At 53.6% G+C, this 16,302-nt stretch overlaps 6 protein-coding genes across 6 annotated transcripts; 1 reads left to right on the plus strand and 5 right to left on the minus strand.

The window, feature by feature from the left end:
- Positions 1-278: 278 nt before the first annotated feature.
- NUU61_004707 (putative eukaryotic translation initiation factor eIF-2C4) lies at positions 279-2,845 on the minus strand (the record flags this gene model as incomplete). Its single annotated transcript, XM_056655289.1, has 6 exons — positions 279-732; positions 798-1,595; positions 1,634-2,125; positions 2,198-2,319; positions 2,511-2,539; positions 2,593-2,845. The coding sequence occupies 6 exons, from the start codon at positions 2,843-2,845 to the stop codon at positions 279-281; spliced, it is 2,148 nt and encodes a 715-aa protein (XP_056510902.1).
- Positions 2,846-3,502: 657 nt separating this feature from the next.
- Positions 3,503-6,704, minus strand: rna14 (cleavage polyadenylation factor subunit RNA14; the record flags this gene model as incomplete). Its single annotated transcript, XM_056655290.1, has 4 exons — positions 3,503-4,227; positions 4,284-5,280; positions 5,337-5,768; positions 5,832-6,704. The coding sequence occupies 4 exons, from the start codon at positions 6,702-6,704 to the stop codon at positions 3,503-3,505; spliced, it is 3,027 nt and encodes a 1,008-aa protein (XP_056510903.1).
- Positions 6,705-7,171: 467 nt separating this feature from the next.
- asf1 (nucleosome assembly factor ASF1) lies at positions 7,172-8,184 on the plus strand (the record flags this gene model as incomplete). Its single annotated transcript, XM_056655291.1, has 4 exons — positions 7,172-7,280; positions 7,335-7,374; positions 7,427-7,735; positions 7,797-8,184. 4 exons carry the CDS (start codon positions 7,172-7,174, stop codon positions 8,182-8,184), a joined length of 846 nt encoding a protein of 281 aa, XP_056510904.1.
- Positions 8,185-8,852: 668 nt separating this feature from the next.
- NUU61_004710 (uncharacterized protein) lies at positions 8,853-10,370 on the minus strand (the record flags this gene model as incomplete). The annotated part of the gene is made up of 5 exons (XM_056655292.1): positions 8,853-9,168; positions 9,278-9,497; positions 9,574-9,834; positions 9,882-10,268; positions 10,325-10,370. The coding sequence occupies 5 exons, from the start codon at positions 10,368-10,370 to the stop codon at positions 8,853-8,855; spliced, it is 1,230 nt and encodes a 409-aa protein (XP_056510905.1).
- Positions 10,371-10,833: 463 nt separating this feature from the next.
- Positions 10,834-14,142, minus strand: NUU61_004711 (uncharacterized protein; the record flags this gene model as incomplete). Its single annotated transcript, XM_056655293.1, has 9 exons — positions 10,834-10,859; positions 10,912-11,190; positions 11,246-11,367; positions 11,421-11,976; positions 12,036-13,324; positions 13,396-13,594; positions 13,656-13,713; positions 13,797-13,994; positions 14,056-14,142. 9 exons carry the CDS (start codon positions 14,140-14,142, stop codon positions 10,834-10,836), a joined length of 2,814 nt encoding a protein of 937 aa, XP_056510906.1.
- A 401-nt stretch (positions 14,143-14,543) lies between these two features.
- Positions 14,544-15,599, minus strand: NUU61_004712 (phosphotransferase family protein; the record flags this gene model as incomplete). Its single annotated transcript, XM_056655294.1, has 1 exon — positions 14,544-15,599. One exon carries the CDS (start codon positions 15,597-15,599, stop codon positions 14,544-14,546), a length of 1,056 nt encoding a protein of 351 aa, XP_056510907.1.
- Positions 15,600-16,302: the final 703 nt, after the last annotated feature.

The raw sequence follows: 16,302 nt of genomic DNA on the forward strand, positions 1-16,302 counted from the left end.
TATGCGGGTCGGGGGAGCGAGATTAACATTCTGATGCGCGAGGTCATCTTGACAGCCGTCGCAGGTCTGATCGTCCAACCAAGCAACCCAAAGACAAAGACACAATGATCAATCTCAAGTACAGAAGGTGCAAGACCAAACAGTGTCGACAAAGGATACCGAAGTCATCCCGAAGCGTACACGGCCCTAGGACTCGACATCCGTGGGAAACAATGACAGCGTAGCTCACAAGGGTATGCGTCGAAAGGCCGACTTTTTTTTCGAATTTTCTCCATGTTTCAAACATACCACATCTTCGTGGCCAAGCGGTTCCTGCCACCCTCAATGGGAAGAAGGACCTGAACGTTCTGGTTCTTGATATGCTCGGGCATGGGCCGATTCCGAGCGAGGCTGCGGCCACTCTGAGGCCCTGCAGTAGTGTGGGAAACATCTTCGTGGTGACGAGCACGGATGAAAATCAGATGAGCGTAGTAGATGGCCGGGTGGATTGACACGGAGGTGCTGGACCGGCAGTACTGGTAGCTGTGCTCGTAGATCATGCCCTCAAGCTCATCCGCCTTGTGGTTCATCTCGTCCGCGAGCACGTGGTAGTGGACAGGGCGTGCAGTGCCCTGCAACACGATGTGCGAGTACAGGAAGAAGTTCCAGTTGTGCGGACTGCACACATCGCGGTCGATCAGGGTTCCTGGCAAGGGGTTGCCATTGGAATCCTGGATTTGATTCTCCGGAAGTCTGCCGGGCTCTGTCATGTTGAGATGGCACGGAGGTGATGGCGTTTGTTGGCCATGACCACGCACATTTTTCCCTCCCAGCTAGTGATGTTGGCCGCAAGGGCAAGGGCCCTTTTGATAGCGGGAATTTCGCTGTTGAGGATTCCATGGTACTCAGAGTGAGACACTCCATCACGGAAGTAGTAAATGAACTTGGGCGGTTTCCCCCCTCCTGTGGTCTTGATCCACTCGCGGAAGAGGAGGATCAGAATATCGGCGATTTCATGATAGCCGATGATCTCGTTGTTCTTGTTGCCGTTGGTTTTACAGTTGCCCATGTACCGGGTGTCATGAGCGTCCGCCGAGACGGACATCGCTGCCAGAGACGGCGTCCAAACACCCGGCGCTGGGTGAGTGACATCTGCTCCAATGATCATTCCCATGGGGCGGAGCGAGGTTCCCGGCCGAGAGGACACAGTACGATCCGTGACTCCTCCCAGCTTCGCGTTGACCTTCATCAAGACATTCGTGTGGTACTGAGGCCAGTTGGCAATGCATTGAGCGGCCTGAAGGACCTGAGAGGGGACTCCGAATCGGCAGTCAACCGATTTCTTGATCCGCGTGTACACGACTTCCACCATATTTGGTACCATCACAAAAAGCAGCTGCGGCTCGCCGTTCTTTTTGGCTGTTTCGTCGTAGAGGACCTTGCAAGCAATTCCAATATCGCCGTCAAGCCTGACAATGATCGGACGCGCTTGGATCTTACCACCGTGCATCTTGTAAATGTTGACCATCATGTCGAGCCACCGCTTAGTCTGCTCCAGAGTAACTGAATTCCGGTTGTCGGCGAGATACCCAACACCCCAGGACCGGAGAGGCACGCTGTTGGGCTGCAAGAAGATGACGCCCCGGAGATCCACCGTCCGTTGACACCCGGGTTGATCATTTTGTTGGCAAACTGGAGCTGAGGGTTTGGAAGCAGACGAGCATTGGTTTTGATCATATCAGGGCCGACAACCATGCCGTGCGACTTCAGCGTAGGGTCCTCATCGTGGCGGAGGAACTTTTTAGCTAGCTTGACATCGGCCAGGCGCTGGGGTGGCTTCGTGGCACAGAACTGGATCATCTGTTTGGTCTGCATGCCGTCAAGCATGTGTGGGTAAGGCTGAAGACCCTTGATCGTCAAGAACTCCAACGGATAAACAATCTCGACGGATTTGCCGGTCTGCATCTTGCCCACGGGCAAACCAGGAAAGTGCAGGTAATATTGTACTTTTTCAAGCCAAGGGCCAGAGATCTCTGCGTGACCTTCGCCTTGGATTGTTGGATCCAGCCTGGCATCATCCCTTTCGGCCTTTGGGTGCTTCGTGACGTGGAGGATCTCGTCGAAGGTTGAATGTTCCGTGAATGACCTATATCGCATATATTCCTTAGTTATTGTCATTGAACCGAGATGGAACTATAACTATAAAATAAAAACCTACCAGGCAATTTTGTGGCCGTCCCAGATTGCATCAGGAATATTGATCTTCCTCAAATCATGATTCCAGCACATCCTGATAGGCCGCTTGTTGGTCTCCGGCTTCCCATTGTGCAGCACTGAGATCTATGGCACGTTAGTTTGTTGTCCTAGCTGAGTCTCTAGGGCTTAGGGTTTACATAACCCCTAAAGAGCTAAAGAGGGAAAGAAGAGCAAAGTCTCACCTCATATTGCCAGATTGGCTTGGTGGGAAATTTAAGAATAGGAAAAGAATTCACCACCATAGGGATCTCTTTGCCAGAGGTGTTGAAACCAACCCGCTTGATAGGAGCCGGTGGGGTCAGGTCTAGAGACAGTTAGCACCAAGCGATGCTTCTTTTTTTCATGTTATAATTACACGTGGATCCGGGGGAGGGGAAGAAGGCCGTGAGCTGTCAAAGTAGGCCCGGCATTCCAGATCAACACTCTTGCAGATGTCTGTCCTGAAGTAAGCCGGTTTGCCTGCATTGTCATACGTGATGTCCGCAGGCTTGATGTCCTCTAGACGAAGAGCTCCCAACTCCCGGTCACTGGCTCTCAACACTTCAAGGTGGCCAGGAGGTGGTCGAATGGGATTCTTCCGACTTGGGGACCAGTCCCGAGGCAGAGGCATGGTGAAGGAGAGTATGTACTAAGGGTATCTTTTTCATGTATTAGCCCACACCTTTTTGGTCAGTTCGATAGAAGTGTGCTAAGGGACACACAGCTCAACACTTGGAAATTGGGTCTCTCTTGTGTCAACTCACTTTCGGAAAGAATCGACGTGAAAGCACGACCAAGGTGATGTCGAATAGGCGTGGATGTAACTAGAAATGGACGTGGAGATACGAGAGGAGGGTGAGAGGAGGCCTTTAAATATTCCACAGTAAACAATTGCCCCTAAAAGGGTCTAAGGCAACGCGACATCGTCAAGGCATCGACGTGGACAGTGCAATCACAATTTAGTGGAGACAACATGGTGGATGGTTTCCCAGACTATGGACGGATACCAAGAACTGTACAGAGAAGCCGGGTTTGCCAGAAGAATGCCCATATTCGACGCCAGATGCAACGGGGTTTGAAGACAGGAAGCCCCAGATCCCATTAACCCAAAGCCCACCGAGACAAGAAAATGGTTGGAAATCGTAGTATGTGTACGCCTTTAAAATGAGAAAGAAAAAAAAAGGGTGACGAGCATTGAGATAGTACACGAGTAGGGGGATCATCTCAGCGGTAGGAACCTAAGAATTTCATAATGTCAGTACAGTGGATAGAGAACATGGCAGGCGGTTCATTTACCAGTGTAGGGGTTGACCCCCAAAGCAGGATTTTGAGCTGCCCCGAGTCCACGCACATTCGCCGGGAGAGGGATCTGAGACGTGGACGTCGGGATGTCGACACGGCGGAGGAGGTCAATCATCTTCTCGGGAGACAGGCGAGAGATGTTGTAGGCGGATGCCGGGGGGATGATGCTTAGCAGATGAACGACATCACGAGGCAAGGGCGCCGGAGAACCTTGCGGTTTGTATTGAGTAGTTTGGCCGTTGAGTGGCTGTCCTCGCTTCGGCGGGTCCCGTCGACTTTGCGCGGTCTTGAGCGGGGACTCGGCGCGAGCGAACTTGCGTGGGCGGTTGGCATCATCGTCAAAATCGTCGGAGGGGAACGGTCTCTTTGGTGAACTGGTGGAAGCTTCCAAGTATCTTGGTGTAGGAGTGCCGCGGGACTCTGCAGGAGCTCCAGCAAACGCAGTCTTGGGCCTCGTTTGCGAGGGGGAGAGGATGGGCCGAACAGCCACCGGGTCAAAGGACGGGGCAGAGTAACGGTGTGCAAATTGATCCAACGCAGGATCTTCGGGGTAGAGTTCGCGCATTCGGCTTTCCAGGTTGATCACTTGGATCAGGTCGCCGTACCGAGATTCATATTCGTGCAAGAAGGCGAAAATCGGCTTAGCCTTGTGCACGTTCTCAGGATTGGCTGCCAACCGTCGGACGGTGGTCTCGAAGACAGCTCGGGCATCTGAGTGGAATGTTAGTAAACGTGGTCGACTGGGGTTCAGGCTTGGTGTTGCTTACTGATAATGTCGTTGATGTCAATCAGATGTTTCAGGTACTCGAGCGCGAAATTCTCATCCTCAGGGAAGAGTTTTGCGCCGCGTTCAAAGATCTTGGTTGCTGCGGGGTCCTTGTAGCAATGGTACTCCATGAGAGCACTGGCGATGTACACGTCGCTGGTGATACGGCCTCTTTTGCGGGACTCCGCAAAGATCTGTCGTGAGCCCGCCAGCTCTCCGGGCTTTCCTTTGCCTTGGATACGGCGCATCGCTCGCATGAGGGCGATCCAGCCAAAGGAGATGGTTTTGGAAAGAATGGTTATCTGGATTGAATGGGCTTGTCGAACGGCATCAATCTGTGCTTTCTTGGCCGCTTCCATCTCCTTTGTTTCGCTGGTGGCGTCGTCATCGTCCTCGTTCTGCTGGGTGTCGGGTTTTTGCTGCGCAAACGTCTCCTCGATTCGTGCAACATCCTGAGACTCTCGAGTGCGGGCCTGGTTGATCAAATCGTAAAGAGAATCCAGAAGCTTGTCATAAGGCTCCCGTACTTTGGCCGCTCGCTTGGAAGCATCTTGTTCCGAGTCCGAGGTAACCTCCAATCGATCCGCGAGCTTGAAGGAGAGTAGGCAGCTCTCTGGGTTTGCCTCGATACCCTGCTTCAAGAAGTCGTTGCCCTCGCTCTCCATGTTGTTCATGAAACAGAATTCCGCCGCCTCGAACCAGGTCTCAGGTAAAAATCGCAAGGCCATGAGTGCCTGCTTGTAGACGTACCCCACGCGGCCCTTGAAGGCAGCTAGGTCGTCTTCTTTAAGAACCAAGGGGTCCTCCTTTTCCCAAGCGATCCAGCGTTTCCAGATGTCCACTTGTTGGGAAAATTCCACGTCTCCCTCTGCGCCCGGCACAGGGGGCAACTGTGGGAGCGAGGTACGAACCAGATCCCGGGTGATGTTCTGCAATTCTGTGAAAGAGCTGCGTGCCGTCATATACGACGGCGACTGTTCCTGGAGAAACTTGCGACCCTGAAACATAACAGTCAGCACGGCGATATTTCAAGGGAGAGAAAATTGGCGTTTACGGTGAGCTTATTGAGACCCATCTCGAATTGATCATAATCCTTCCAGAGGGCGTTGATGGCCTGGGTCGGAACACAAATGGCTCGCTGGTAGGCCTTCCGGAGCAGGTCCATCTTCTGCTGGTCTTGCCATCCAGAGCCTCCGACATTGCCCGGACCGGACCGGACGAACTCAACATAGTCTGACCAGATTTCTCCACTGTCCTTGTCTATCCCGACGTACTGCAGGGCGAGATCATAGGCCGATGAGATAACTCGCCTCGATTGCCCGCTGGTGTCGGTCGTCAAAGGGTTCCGACGACGCACATAATCCAAATACACCGACCATAGCTGGACACTGGGGATGGTCAGAAGGGTTCGGCTGAAGATCTGCTCCAGACGGAAGAGTTCGTTGACCTCCGACTCCATGTTAGCATATGCCACCCACTGGTCAGCCTGGAATGGATTCCGTTAGTGGTCTTAGGTCTTCACAGTATGAGTGTAGTGGCACGAGCTTACCGCCATGGGGAACACCTTCAAAAAGCGCTCATAGGTCTCGCGCGCATTGTCCAGTCTGTTGCGGTTTCGATGCTCGGCAATCAACTCCAGCCACGCAGGGATATCCCCCCGGGGATCCTCATCAATGCGATCTTGCAGAATCCCAACCCGGTCATGGGGCAGACGACCTCGGGAGGCCGAAGGCGATTCAGGCATAGGAGTAGGGGCGGTACTGGTCTGCAAACTCCCGGATCGAAAATCCTGCGGAGCCCACTGAGCGGAACCAGGGACAGAGGAAGCATCAATATTAGGAACAGGAACAGGAGAATAAGAACTATTTGCAACATCTTGCGCGCTGGCAGGGCCCGGCACAGCGGGGTGTGATACATCGGGGGTGGAAGTGTTTTGATTTGCATTTCCTGAACTTGGATCTTCAGACATGGTCACAGGCATCGCATTAGTGTCATCAACCCCAAGCACCGCCGGCGGCTCGTAGTCCGCATCACCCTTTTCATCCTCGTCATCATCCTCAACCACAAATCCCCCGATCGTTCTGGTCTTGGGCTGCATCAAAGCCCCAGACGGGGGCAGCGGCGTGGACGTCTGAGACGCAGCACGGGAGGGGGTCTGGGAAGGATCGGGAGTGTCATAGCCCGCAGGCATGTCTGGGGCAGCGGTTGGGTTGGGAGATGGGTCCGTTGCCACGGTCTCCGACGGCATTTCTTGATTCTGCTGGGGATCCACTGGGTCCGGGAATTGATCTTCCAGGGTCTTGGAAGGATCATATTCATCTGAGTCTGAGTTATGTGCGCCTTGACCCTCGGGGACAGAGTCTGCCACATCGGCATTCATGACTTGGGCCTGGAAGAAGGCCTGCTCGGCCTCGTCCGCCATCAAGAGATGTCGTAATGAAGGCAGACCGCGGGAGAGGCAGGCAGGGTTTTTTGGCGTGGATAGGGCGATGGCACGAAGAAAAGGGAAAGAAACAAAACGGGAAACAAAGGGAAATTCAACCCAAAAGAGAAAGTAAAACACCGATCACGGCACAAAGAGCGAGAAAGGTGCAATTGAAAAAGCGCAAGCTGCAGGTCTGAGATGCCGGTGAATGAGACGCCGTCACGTGCCGGGCGGTGAGGATGCGAGGGACGCGAAGGCGCGTCTCCTCGCATGCGGGCAGCGCAGCCCTCGACGCATTCCTTGCGCTCGACCTGTTTATTTTCTTTTCCTATCCTTCTCTTTCTCCTTTACTCGAGTACTCTCTGCTGCCTTCCTACTTGACTCTTTTGGACCATCTGCTCTTCCACATCTCTCATTTCACCACACCCCTCAAGTACATACCCCACGCATACATCGTTATCACCATGTCGGTCGTCTCTCTTCTCGGTTGCAAAATCCTCAACAACCCGGCCACCTTCACGGCACCCTACCAGTTTGAAATCACTTTTGAGTGTCTGGAACAACTCCAGAAAGGTATGGGTTCTCTGGCTAGATTGTACTCCTCGAACTCAACTCACCGTTCTCTAGATTTGGAGTGGAAACTGACCTATGTCGGGTCCGCCACCTCGTAAGTCCACGCAGCCACACTTCTGTGGGGTTGCCATCGCTGACCAGCCTAGATCGGAGTATGACCAGGAACTCGACTCGCTGCTGGTCGGTCCCATCCCAGTTGGTGTCAACAAGTTTATCTTCGAGGCCGGGGCGCCCGATCTGAGGCGCATCCCTACTTCGGAGATTCTGGGCGTCACCGTCATTCTCCTCACATGCAGCTACGATGGCCGCGAGTTTGTCCGCGTGGGTTACTACGTGAACAATGAGTACGACTCTGAGGAGCTGGTGGCCGACCCGCCCGCGAAGCCCGTTATCGAGCGTATCCGCCGGAATGTCCTGGCGGAGAAGCCCCGTGTGACTCGCTTTGCCATCAAATGGTACATCTTTCGCATCAAAATCCGTTGCGGAATGATTTGCTAACCCTTGTTCGTCTGATAGGGACTCCGATGCCGAAGCTCCCGCGGAATACCCGCCTGACCAGCCCGAGGCTGACAACCTGGAAGATGACAGCAATGCCTACGGTGCGGAAGAAGCCGAGCTAGAGGCTGCTCTCGTCAAGGAGCTCCAAGATGCCGACAAGGGCAATGAGGGCGAAGACCAGGACATGGAAGGTGCTGAGGGAACCGCTGGTAAGGAAGAGGAAGAGGTCTCCGATGCTGAAAGTGAGGATCTGGAGGCGGAAAGCAGCGATGATGACGATGAGCTGGATGAGGATGAGGCCGGCGAGGGCGACGAAGATGTGGAGATGGGCGACGACTCGGAACAGAAGGACGAGTCGGCCAGCAAACCCGCTCCCCATGCCCAACCCGAGGTGATGGTGCACTAAATCTGGGCTGGACCGGACGTGGTGCTAATCTTTGATCTCTGTTCTATCTTCTCTACTTTCTGAATGCTTTTTGACGACACAGCCGGGACGCAACGTTTATGACATCAAGGTCAGTTTCTGACCAGTTCCCATACAATTGGAACTGGATTAGGTTATGACATAGAATTCACATAATCCAAAATTCCAACCGACTGCCTCTACAGGGCGGGTTCTTGGTTGGTATGTCGAGGATTTCACATGCCTGGCGAAACTGTAGAAGTGTATACACGCCTACATGAATTTTCTCCCATGACGATCCAGCCCAGGAATGTCTGGTTTCTTGTGTCATGGAATGAATTGTATAGTCATGCCAAATGTCATGGTCGATATTTTGTTTGGGTCCCTAAAGGTCTCTGCCCTTTGAGGACGCACGGATATCTCTCTACTTCTAGTATGATGAAATCGACTTCTAGGATTGGGGTTTATCCAAAATTTCTCTATTTTGAGCGTGAGAGTTGGATGCATCTAGGGTTTGGCGAGTCCCAAGGATATTCCATTGCTAAATGTTATATCAGGCGATGGGTTCGGGATGACAGAGGAAGATGAGTTCTTATTCTTATTGCGCAGCGCATAGTCAACCACTTGTCGTAGGAGCACATTCCGCAACTTATTCTGCAGTCTCCAGCCCTTTAACTGCATAACTGCAACGGCACCGTGGGACCAACGTAGACATAGTTGGGATGCTCCCGAGCAAGAGGCCACAGGCTTTCGAGTGAAGAGCTTTGAGTTCTGAGTAGAGCATGGAGGTCACCCCAGACCAAATTCACAAGAATGCGCATCTGGCCAGGATATTCGGGTGATGCTTCTGATTCCTGGTGGCTCTTTTCGACCTTATATGTAGCGTCAATTGTAAGAACAAAGCCAGCAAAGTCGCCGGGTAGGCACCATATCGGTGGCGGCTGAATATGACTTGTTTGTGTATGAAGTGACACAGCCGTCGTGGATCTGGTCTCGATAATCAAATGAGGCTAGAGTCGGCTCGTGAAAGTGTCTGGTAAAAATTTCCAGTAAATTTAGGCCGAGTCCAATGTAATGCAAGAGAGGCATAACTCACTTTCTAGCAGCCTCACAATCGCCTTCGGAGATTCCGAGGGCCTCTCCATCCAGCCAATGCAGCTTCAAATAGGGCTGGATCGCCTTGCAGCCAGTTTGTCCTCTTCCCCAGTCCGCGACATGCGCCTCCAGCTTCTCTACAAAGGCCGGCCATTCTGTATTGCTCTGCGAGTGCGTGAGACGGTAGATAACCAGACCGTATCCCCGGATGGGCGACAGGGCTAAGTGTTGATGTTCAATTCTGGCAAGCCCGTTCACAATCCAAGGCCTCTCTCGGCACTAGCTCTAGAGGTTTACCACGAAGCTCCCTCCGCAACTGGTTTTGGCTGGCAATCTGGTCAAGAGCCGTCTGGTGCAGGGTATAGGGCAAGTCTCCACGGCCACCCGCGGTGCTCTCGTAGATGGCGAGGCGCGTCAACTGCCTCAATCTCTCCACGTACAGTCTTTGCCGCTGAACAAAATCAGGCGTCCGCAGTGCCGACCCTCGCAGTCCAGGCAAGGGCGCATTGCGACCGTGGTACACATGCATGTCCAGCCAAATCGCATAGTCCGCCATTGCTATAATATTCGACAGGTCGAACAGCGGGTTTTTGGCAGCGGCGCACGCAGCGCAGCTTGGCTCCAATGCTTCCAAACGAGCTTGAAAGCGTCACGGAGACTCTTCGCGACCGGCGGTTGGTTGAGATACTCAAATGCGGCGAGCACAGCGGACACGTGTTGACAGGCCATGTCAAACTGGGCCGGTTCATTGAGTCCTTTCTCGAGCCATCGCTGCTCCGATAGAGGAATGATGCCTTTCCATAGCCGACTCTTGACAGACTGTATATTTTGGCCCACGCGACTCACGAACCGGCCAAGTGAAGGCAACTCGAGGGCGAGCGATTTGGTTCGCGTGTCGGACGCGCCAGGGACGATTTCTTTCCCGATGGAAGAATCCCGCACTCGCAGAAGTGCAGAAAGTGTGATGATCTGCGGCTCAAAGACCTGATCCACTTATCGACGTTAGATCGGGGGGAGATCGGCACAAGGCTCACTCTACACGGCTTACCGATCTTCAATTCCTGGCCGAGTCGATGGACTTGAGTGGTGGCCATGCTCCCCTGGGGCCTTTGCGATTCTGCTCTGCCCGATATGACAGTGGAGAGAAGTGTCTCGCTCCGGTCTTTGCTCGTTTCTCTTCTCTCACACCAGAACCGTTCTGGCTAGACACTTACCCACCAGCCCGACGATGATTCGGCTTTAGATGTCTGCCTTACTCTAAGTGTTTATATTTGCCGTTGCTTGTATTAGCTGGCCGATTTTCGTTGTTCTATCCTACATTTGACCACGCATTTGATCATAGTTTTTATTTGATTTTCCTATGTCATTTTAACGTTCTGTCGCCTTCGCAGGACCACGGCAGAAGCTACATGTCGCGTGGTCGGGGATCTTGTACTGAGTGAGACAAAAAAGGCAGGGGAAAAGCCGAAGAACGCCGGAGTTGGCGTCGCAAATCGTAATGTATGATAGGCGCCTAGAAAGGGGGGGGGGGGGAGGAGAACAGCCCCATGAAGTAGCCTAGAGGCCAAACTTCGATCCCAGCGCTAGACAACACCATCAGCCACGTCTGAGCAAGCCCAAGATTCAGGTACTTACCGCCGAAGACCGCCTTTCTCTTCTGCGTCTGCACATACTTGCCGACATCGCTGGCAAAGTTGCTGCTGTTCTCCTCCAGTCGGTCCATGCTATCTCCCACAATCCCAAGCCGCTCGGTGCGCTCCTGGACTTGTCGCGACATGTACCCCCAGTAGCCGTCCTGGTTTCCTTGTTGGGGGGGCGGGGCGTGGCTTTCCCTCGGGGCATTTCGGCGTTCTTGCTCATCAAGCTTCCTCTGCTCGAGCATCCGCTTGGACGGTGGTCGGTTTGAGCCACCAACTGCATTCACATGTGAGATAAGGATGCATAGGGTATAAACAAAAGGTTCACGTACTTAAAACATCCATGTCAGCAGGCGTGACGTATTGAGTGCCAGAGATCCACTGGATGTTAGTGATGGTCGGTCGTTGGGGGATCACAGCTTCGGGATTGTACAGGCGATCCTGCGAAGGATGTCTGCGAGAAAAGTCAGCGGTGCCCTCTCGCCATTTGTGGTGTTGAATACATACAGCCCGCTACCAGTGCCCCAGACATTGAAAACCCCGATCTCAGAGGGACCGACCCATGTCAGTACACTGCCCGTTGGGGTGATGCGTGCTTCTGACAGGCGCCGCATATCCGCAATATGGTTGATCTTGGTACAGCCGATGTCTCTGAGAGCGGGGATAGAGAATGCCCGAGCATTGCCATCACCGAACAGCCCAACCAGGCTATAGCCACGGCCCTCCGACTTGACAACTGCGGCTGAGTCACAGAGACAGTCATCCCAGGATTTGTGTGCACCTTTGGACGTCGCGGGTTTGAAGATGCGACAGCCAGCAATAGTCACGGCAACCACAACACCATTGACCTTCATCCCGTTTCTTAAGCCTCCCACCGCACCGGGCGTGGCCAGCGCCAGACCACCGGATTCGGCGTCGATAGGGATGACTTTGATGACTTTGTCATCGATTGCCGATGAACCGGCATAAGCGGCGGTGTAGGTGCCATTGGATGCTGGGAGAACCTTGAAGGTAGCCACATTTCCTCGGCTGGTACCGACAAAACAGCATATGCTTGAGTAGTCTAGATAAGGTCAGATCAGCATCAACAAACGTGTTGCTCTCGGCGTGGGGGCCTCGCACCTTCGCCTTCCAAAGTCATCACCCCGAACTCAATGCTGGTCGGCCATTCAGCGGGGGCCTCTTCCACAGTGCGCGACTTGAGGAAGCTGCCACGCTTGGGGGCCTTGATGAACTCCGACAGGTGCGCGGTGTGAATGATTGCAGGACCGCGCAGGTCGATAATCACCAAGCTGCCACCCTCAAAACCGGCAGCAACAAAACCGACCTGGCTGTGGCTGATAGCTGTCACCGGACCCTGCTTCATGTCCAGCAGTGTTAGGGGAAGGAGTCCCTGTTTAAGACCGGGATCCGTCCGGTGTGTAATCGGAGTCAGCCTCCCAGGCCCTTGATTAGTACCAGGGGGTTCCTCTTGTCCATATGTGCCGTTATTCCCGTATCGGAAAATAACAAGCTCCCCAGTTCGGAGGCCAACGGACAATTCACCTGATCCACCTGCGAGCGACATTTCAGTCACCTCGACATTGGAAACTCGGCCCACGGCGCGGGCCAGGTCCACTTGGATCACCTCGCCGTTCTCAATCTCATCGTCATGTCCACAATCCCAAAGACGGATGGTTCCATCCGCATGTGCGGTTGACACGATGTTACGGTTCTCAAAGCGTTTGAGCGCGTTTTTCGCCTCTGCGCCACCTGTGAGAAATTTAGGTCCCTGCAATCTGCGTTCCTTCAGGCCGAGCCACACTGAACGATCAACGGGGGTTATTGTAGCCTTGTTCACAAAAGGATGAACCAGGGTCAGATAGGGATGAAGCATGTTGGTCGGGGTAATCGCATGACCACTGGGAAAGCTCATGGTGACCAGCTCACCGGACGAGAGCACGGCAAGCAACGCAATGGGATCATGGGCGCCGGCAAAGTAGGGCGAGGAGCGCGGAATGAGACAAAAGTTAACCACATGCGCACCCGGTGGGACTGAGAGGTGAATCTCTCGCCGCGATCTCTCGAAGTAACTCGACAGCATTTGCCATGACGATGTTTGGTAATTGGGCGTCGGGCCCATATCCAGGAAAGTGAGGCCCTTATTTGGGTCACCTGCGGGTTGGCCGCCAGCAACCATCAGACCCGTGTCATCAGGGTTGTCTTTGGCACACCAAGCAACTTTGGTGATAGGGTCTTTGAGTCCACCAGTTCCCCTCAAGGAGCCTGGGTCATCAACATTGGTAGCGTGAATTGTTCTGGCATGAAGCTTGCGGCCATCCTTGGAATCCCAAAGCACCAAGCTCGTGTCTTCGTGGACCGTCAAAACGAAATGACCGTTCGGATGCCAGATCGCGTCGGTCAGTTTGGGTCTGCGCACATCGCGGCCCGGGGTGTCGGAGTCCCCACCGGTGGCGCCGGGGGGATCTCATAGATAAAGTACTTTTGCGCCAGATTTTGCTTGAACGAAAACACCACGGCTCCTTCTGGGTAGCCAACCATCACTTTGCCAATGTCCCGGGTGGAAAACGCCAGCGATACCACCGGGGAAAAGCGCGCCCGCGGGTTGCGCTCGAGCCACAGGTTGGGGATCTTGAACGGCGTCAACGACTGTCGATCGAGGTCGTATGCGATCACATCGCCTGCGAGGAGGTCAGTGGGGGTATAGTCTTGGCTTCATGGCGGTGTGGACAATCAACAAACCATTTGACATGCCAATAAACGCATAGTCCAAGCTCGGGTCGGTCAACAAAGCAGTAACCTGGCCAGGGGGGCATAGGAGATTTGCATGCGCCGGGTCTCAATGGAATAGATGCTGATTTCATTCTTGGAGTCGATACTGACGAGCTTGTCGGCGCAGAATTGAAGGAAACGCGCTGATGCCTTGCGCGGGAATTCGAAGACGACCGACACCCGCCGTTGCCCAAAGACATAAATCTGACCACTTCCGAACTGGGTATCACTGGTGCCGACTGCGACCAGGGATTGAATGGGATCATAAGCAATGGCACTAATCTGCGAGTTCACACCACATCGTGCAAACTGAAGAAAAGATCAGTTGCGATTCGAAAGAAAGAGGATGCCTGGGATGCCAAGACCATACATCGTCGAGGAGGAACAAGTCGGGGGACAGGCCCTCGGACAAGTCCTTCTGAATACCGGCCTGCTTGCCTCGCAGGAACTGAGCCATTTCCAGCCGTGGCAAGGGGAATAGGGAGAGAGAAAGAGAGAGAGAAAGGGTTGCCAGGAAGAGGAAGAAGGTGGGGAGCCGCGGAATGAGAGAACTGACGACATGGAGAGCTCAGCCCCACCTGGGGGGACAGCCAAACCACGTAGCTTGTAAACATCTATACTTCTATAGACCTATTGTTTAATGTATTTGTAATGTGCTTCTTCTGATCAACGTAAGTTTGTTCAAGTCTATGCACTGAGGAAACGAAGCCATTCCGGTGGCGAAGAAAGGGCTCCGAATCCCAGGCAATGAGGTATACCGCGGGCTCCACGCGAAGTAAACGGGAGAAAGTAAACACTTCAGATCTAGTTGCTCCACCAACTACCCATCCAGAGCCGTCATAGCGGCTATGCTAGACATCAGGCGCCTCCGCGCATCGAATTCGCTCGTTTCATCGCGGCGATAATATTGAACGGCGATTTGGGAAACCAATCGGTAGCAGGTATATCTAGGCAGACTGGGTTAATCCTCTCCAAGAAGCATGAAAGTCGAACCACATACAACAATACCCGGGCGCCTTCCTTGGTGGTTTTGGACAAAGACATCCCGGCCCCTTCCAACGCCGCATGCGAGGGTCTCTCCAAGATTTCGGCCATCAACAAATCACCCCAGAAAGCACTGCTAAAGTCCACGACGCCCGACAACTGTTTTGACTCCTCATCCAGCAAGACATGAGCCGGTCGACCGAAGTCCACGACTACCAGTCGTGGGAGCGTCACTTCCTCGAGAGCCGGGGCCAAGCGAGCAAGTTCGTGCCGAATCTCGGAATAAGGGAGATGGATGAACATATCCTCGGCGTCGCGGAGAACGCCTTCAAATAGAATACAAAATGCCTCCCGCCAGGAACGCTTGCCGGCCCCGCGTGCCACCTGTTGCAGAGATCCAAAGCCACGGGAAACATGTTGCCCAATGGCGCGGACTAGAAATCCCAGATGACGATCAATCCCCTTTCGTTGCTCCACGGAGAGCCTTGTTTCCATCTCGAGCAGGCTGACTCCCGTCACATATTGGCGGAGGAGATACGCAGACCCTAGAATTCCCCCGTGAGGATCATAGTGATAGAGTTGCGGAATGCATGGATTGGCACTATGGCCCAGGAGAGCCAGGAACCGAGCTTCAGTTTCGAGAAAGGATCGCTCCCATCGAAGAAGAGCAGTATGTGATGACGGGGAGCTCTTCAGCAACAAACAGGCCCCATTCGACAGTCTGAGCAGCCGTAAAGGGTGGATATGACTGGGAAGTCGCCGTGTATGTTGGATGCGGACCGTTGGGGGGAACAATAGCGAGAGAACCACCTTCAGCCTTTGGGACTCATCCAATTCACTAGAAGAGCCGCGATGTGAGGAACCCATAGGATTGTCTGTCCCTCCGAGGGATGGGATGGCCGGCCACGCTTTCCGGTCGAAATGTTGCATGATGGCAAGGAATTTATAAGAATTCCAGCCGTGCTGGGGAGAAACCATCCAGAAAGGAGGCGCATCTCGCAAAGCTTCGGGATGCAATGGAACGCCCTGGTAAAAGACTAGGTGACATCGTCACTGCCCACACACCAAAGGAGATCGCGTAACCCAGTGGATTCGACAAGAACAATATGCCAACCAGAACGCGGCATAAGTCTCTCCATTGCCCTGAGTAGGTTTTGCTACGCGAGAGAGACGGCACGAGCGGAGACGACGAAAGATGCTTCGCCTAACACTCCCACTCTCAGCAATGCCCCGAGCCTCAGGCCAATCAGAGCCGCACCTTACCGAAGTGGGTCGGTTGGATTTAGTTCTTGAATTCTTCAGATCTTTCCTTTCTCTTCATGTTTACATTTATTCATATTGGAAATATTCTTGCGCAATATCCAATCCAGATGTCTTGCGATTGCTCCACATGAGACTCCACGCGAGTCCCTATTTTCTATCTACAGACTTTGGCTCGCTTGGTTGACAGCTCCCGGACCCCGGATCGGAGTGGGTTCCTGATCCGTGTGTACCGAGGCCGATCTTCTATTTTTGATACACAAATACTCCCGGGCGGGACAGCCGTTGCATCAGCCGTTGCCATTAGGGCAACCCTTGTCCACGAACGGGCCACGGATGGGCCCGTGGTCAATGATACAAAGGAAGAAAATAC

The sequence above is a fragment of the Penicillium alfredii genome (genome assembly GCF_028826965.1).
Source record: "Penicillium alfredii strain IBT 34128 chromosome Unknown utg000007l_segment0_segment0, whole genome shotgun sequence".
NCBI lineage: Eukaryota > Fungi > Ascomycota > Eurotiomycetes > Eurotiales > Aspergillaceae > Penicillium > Penicillium alfredii.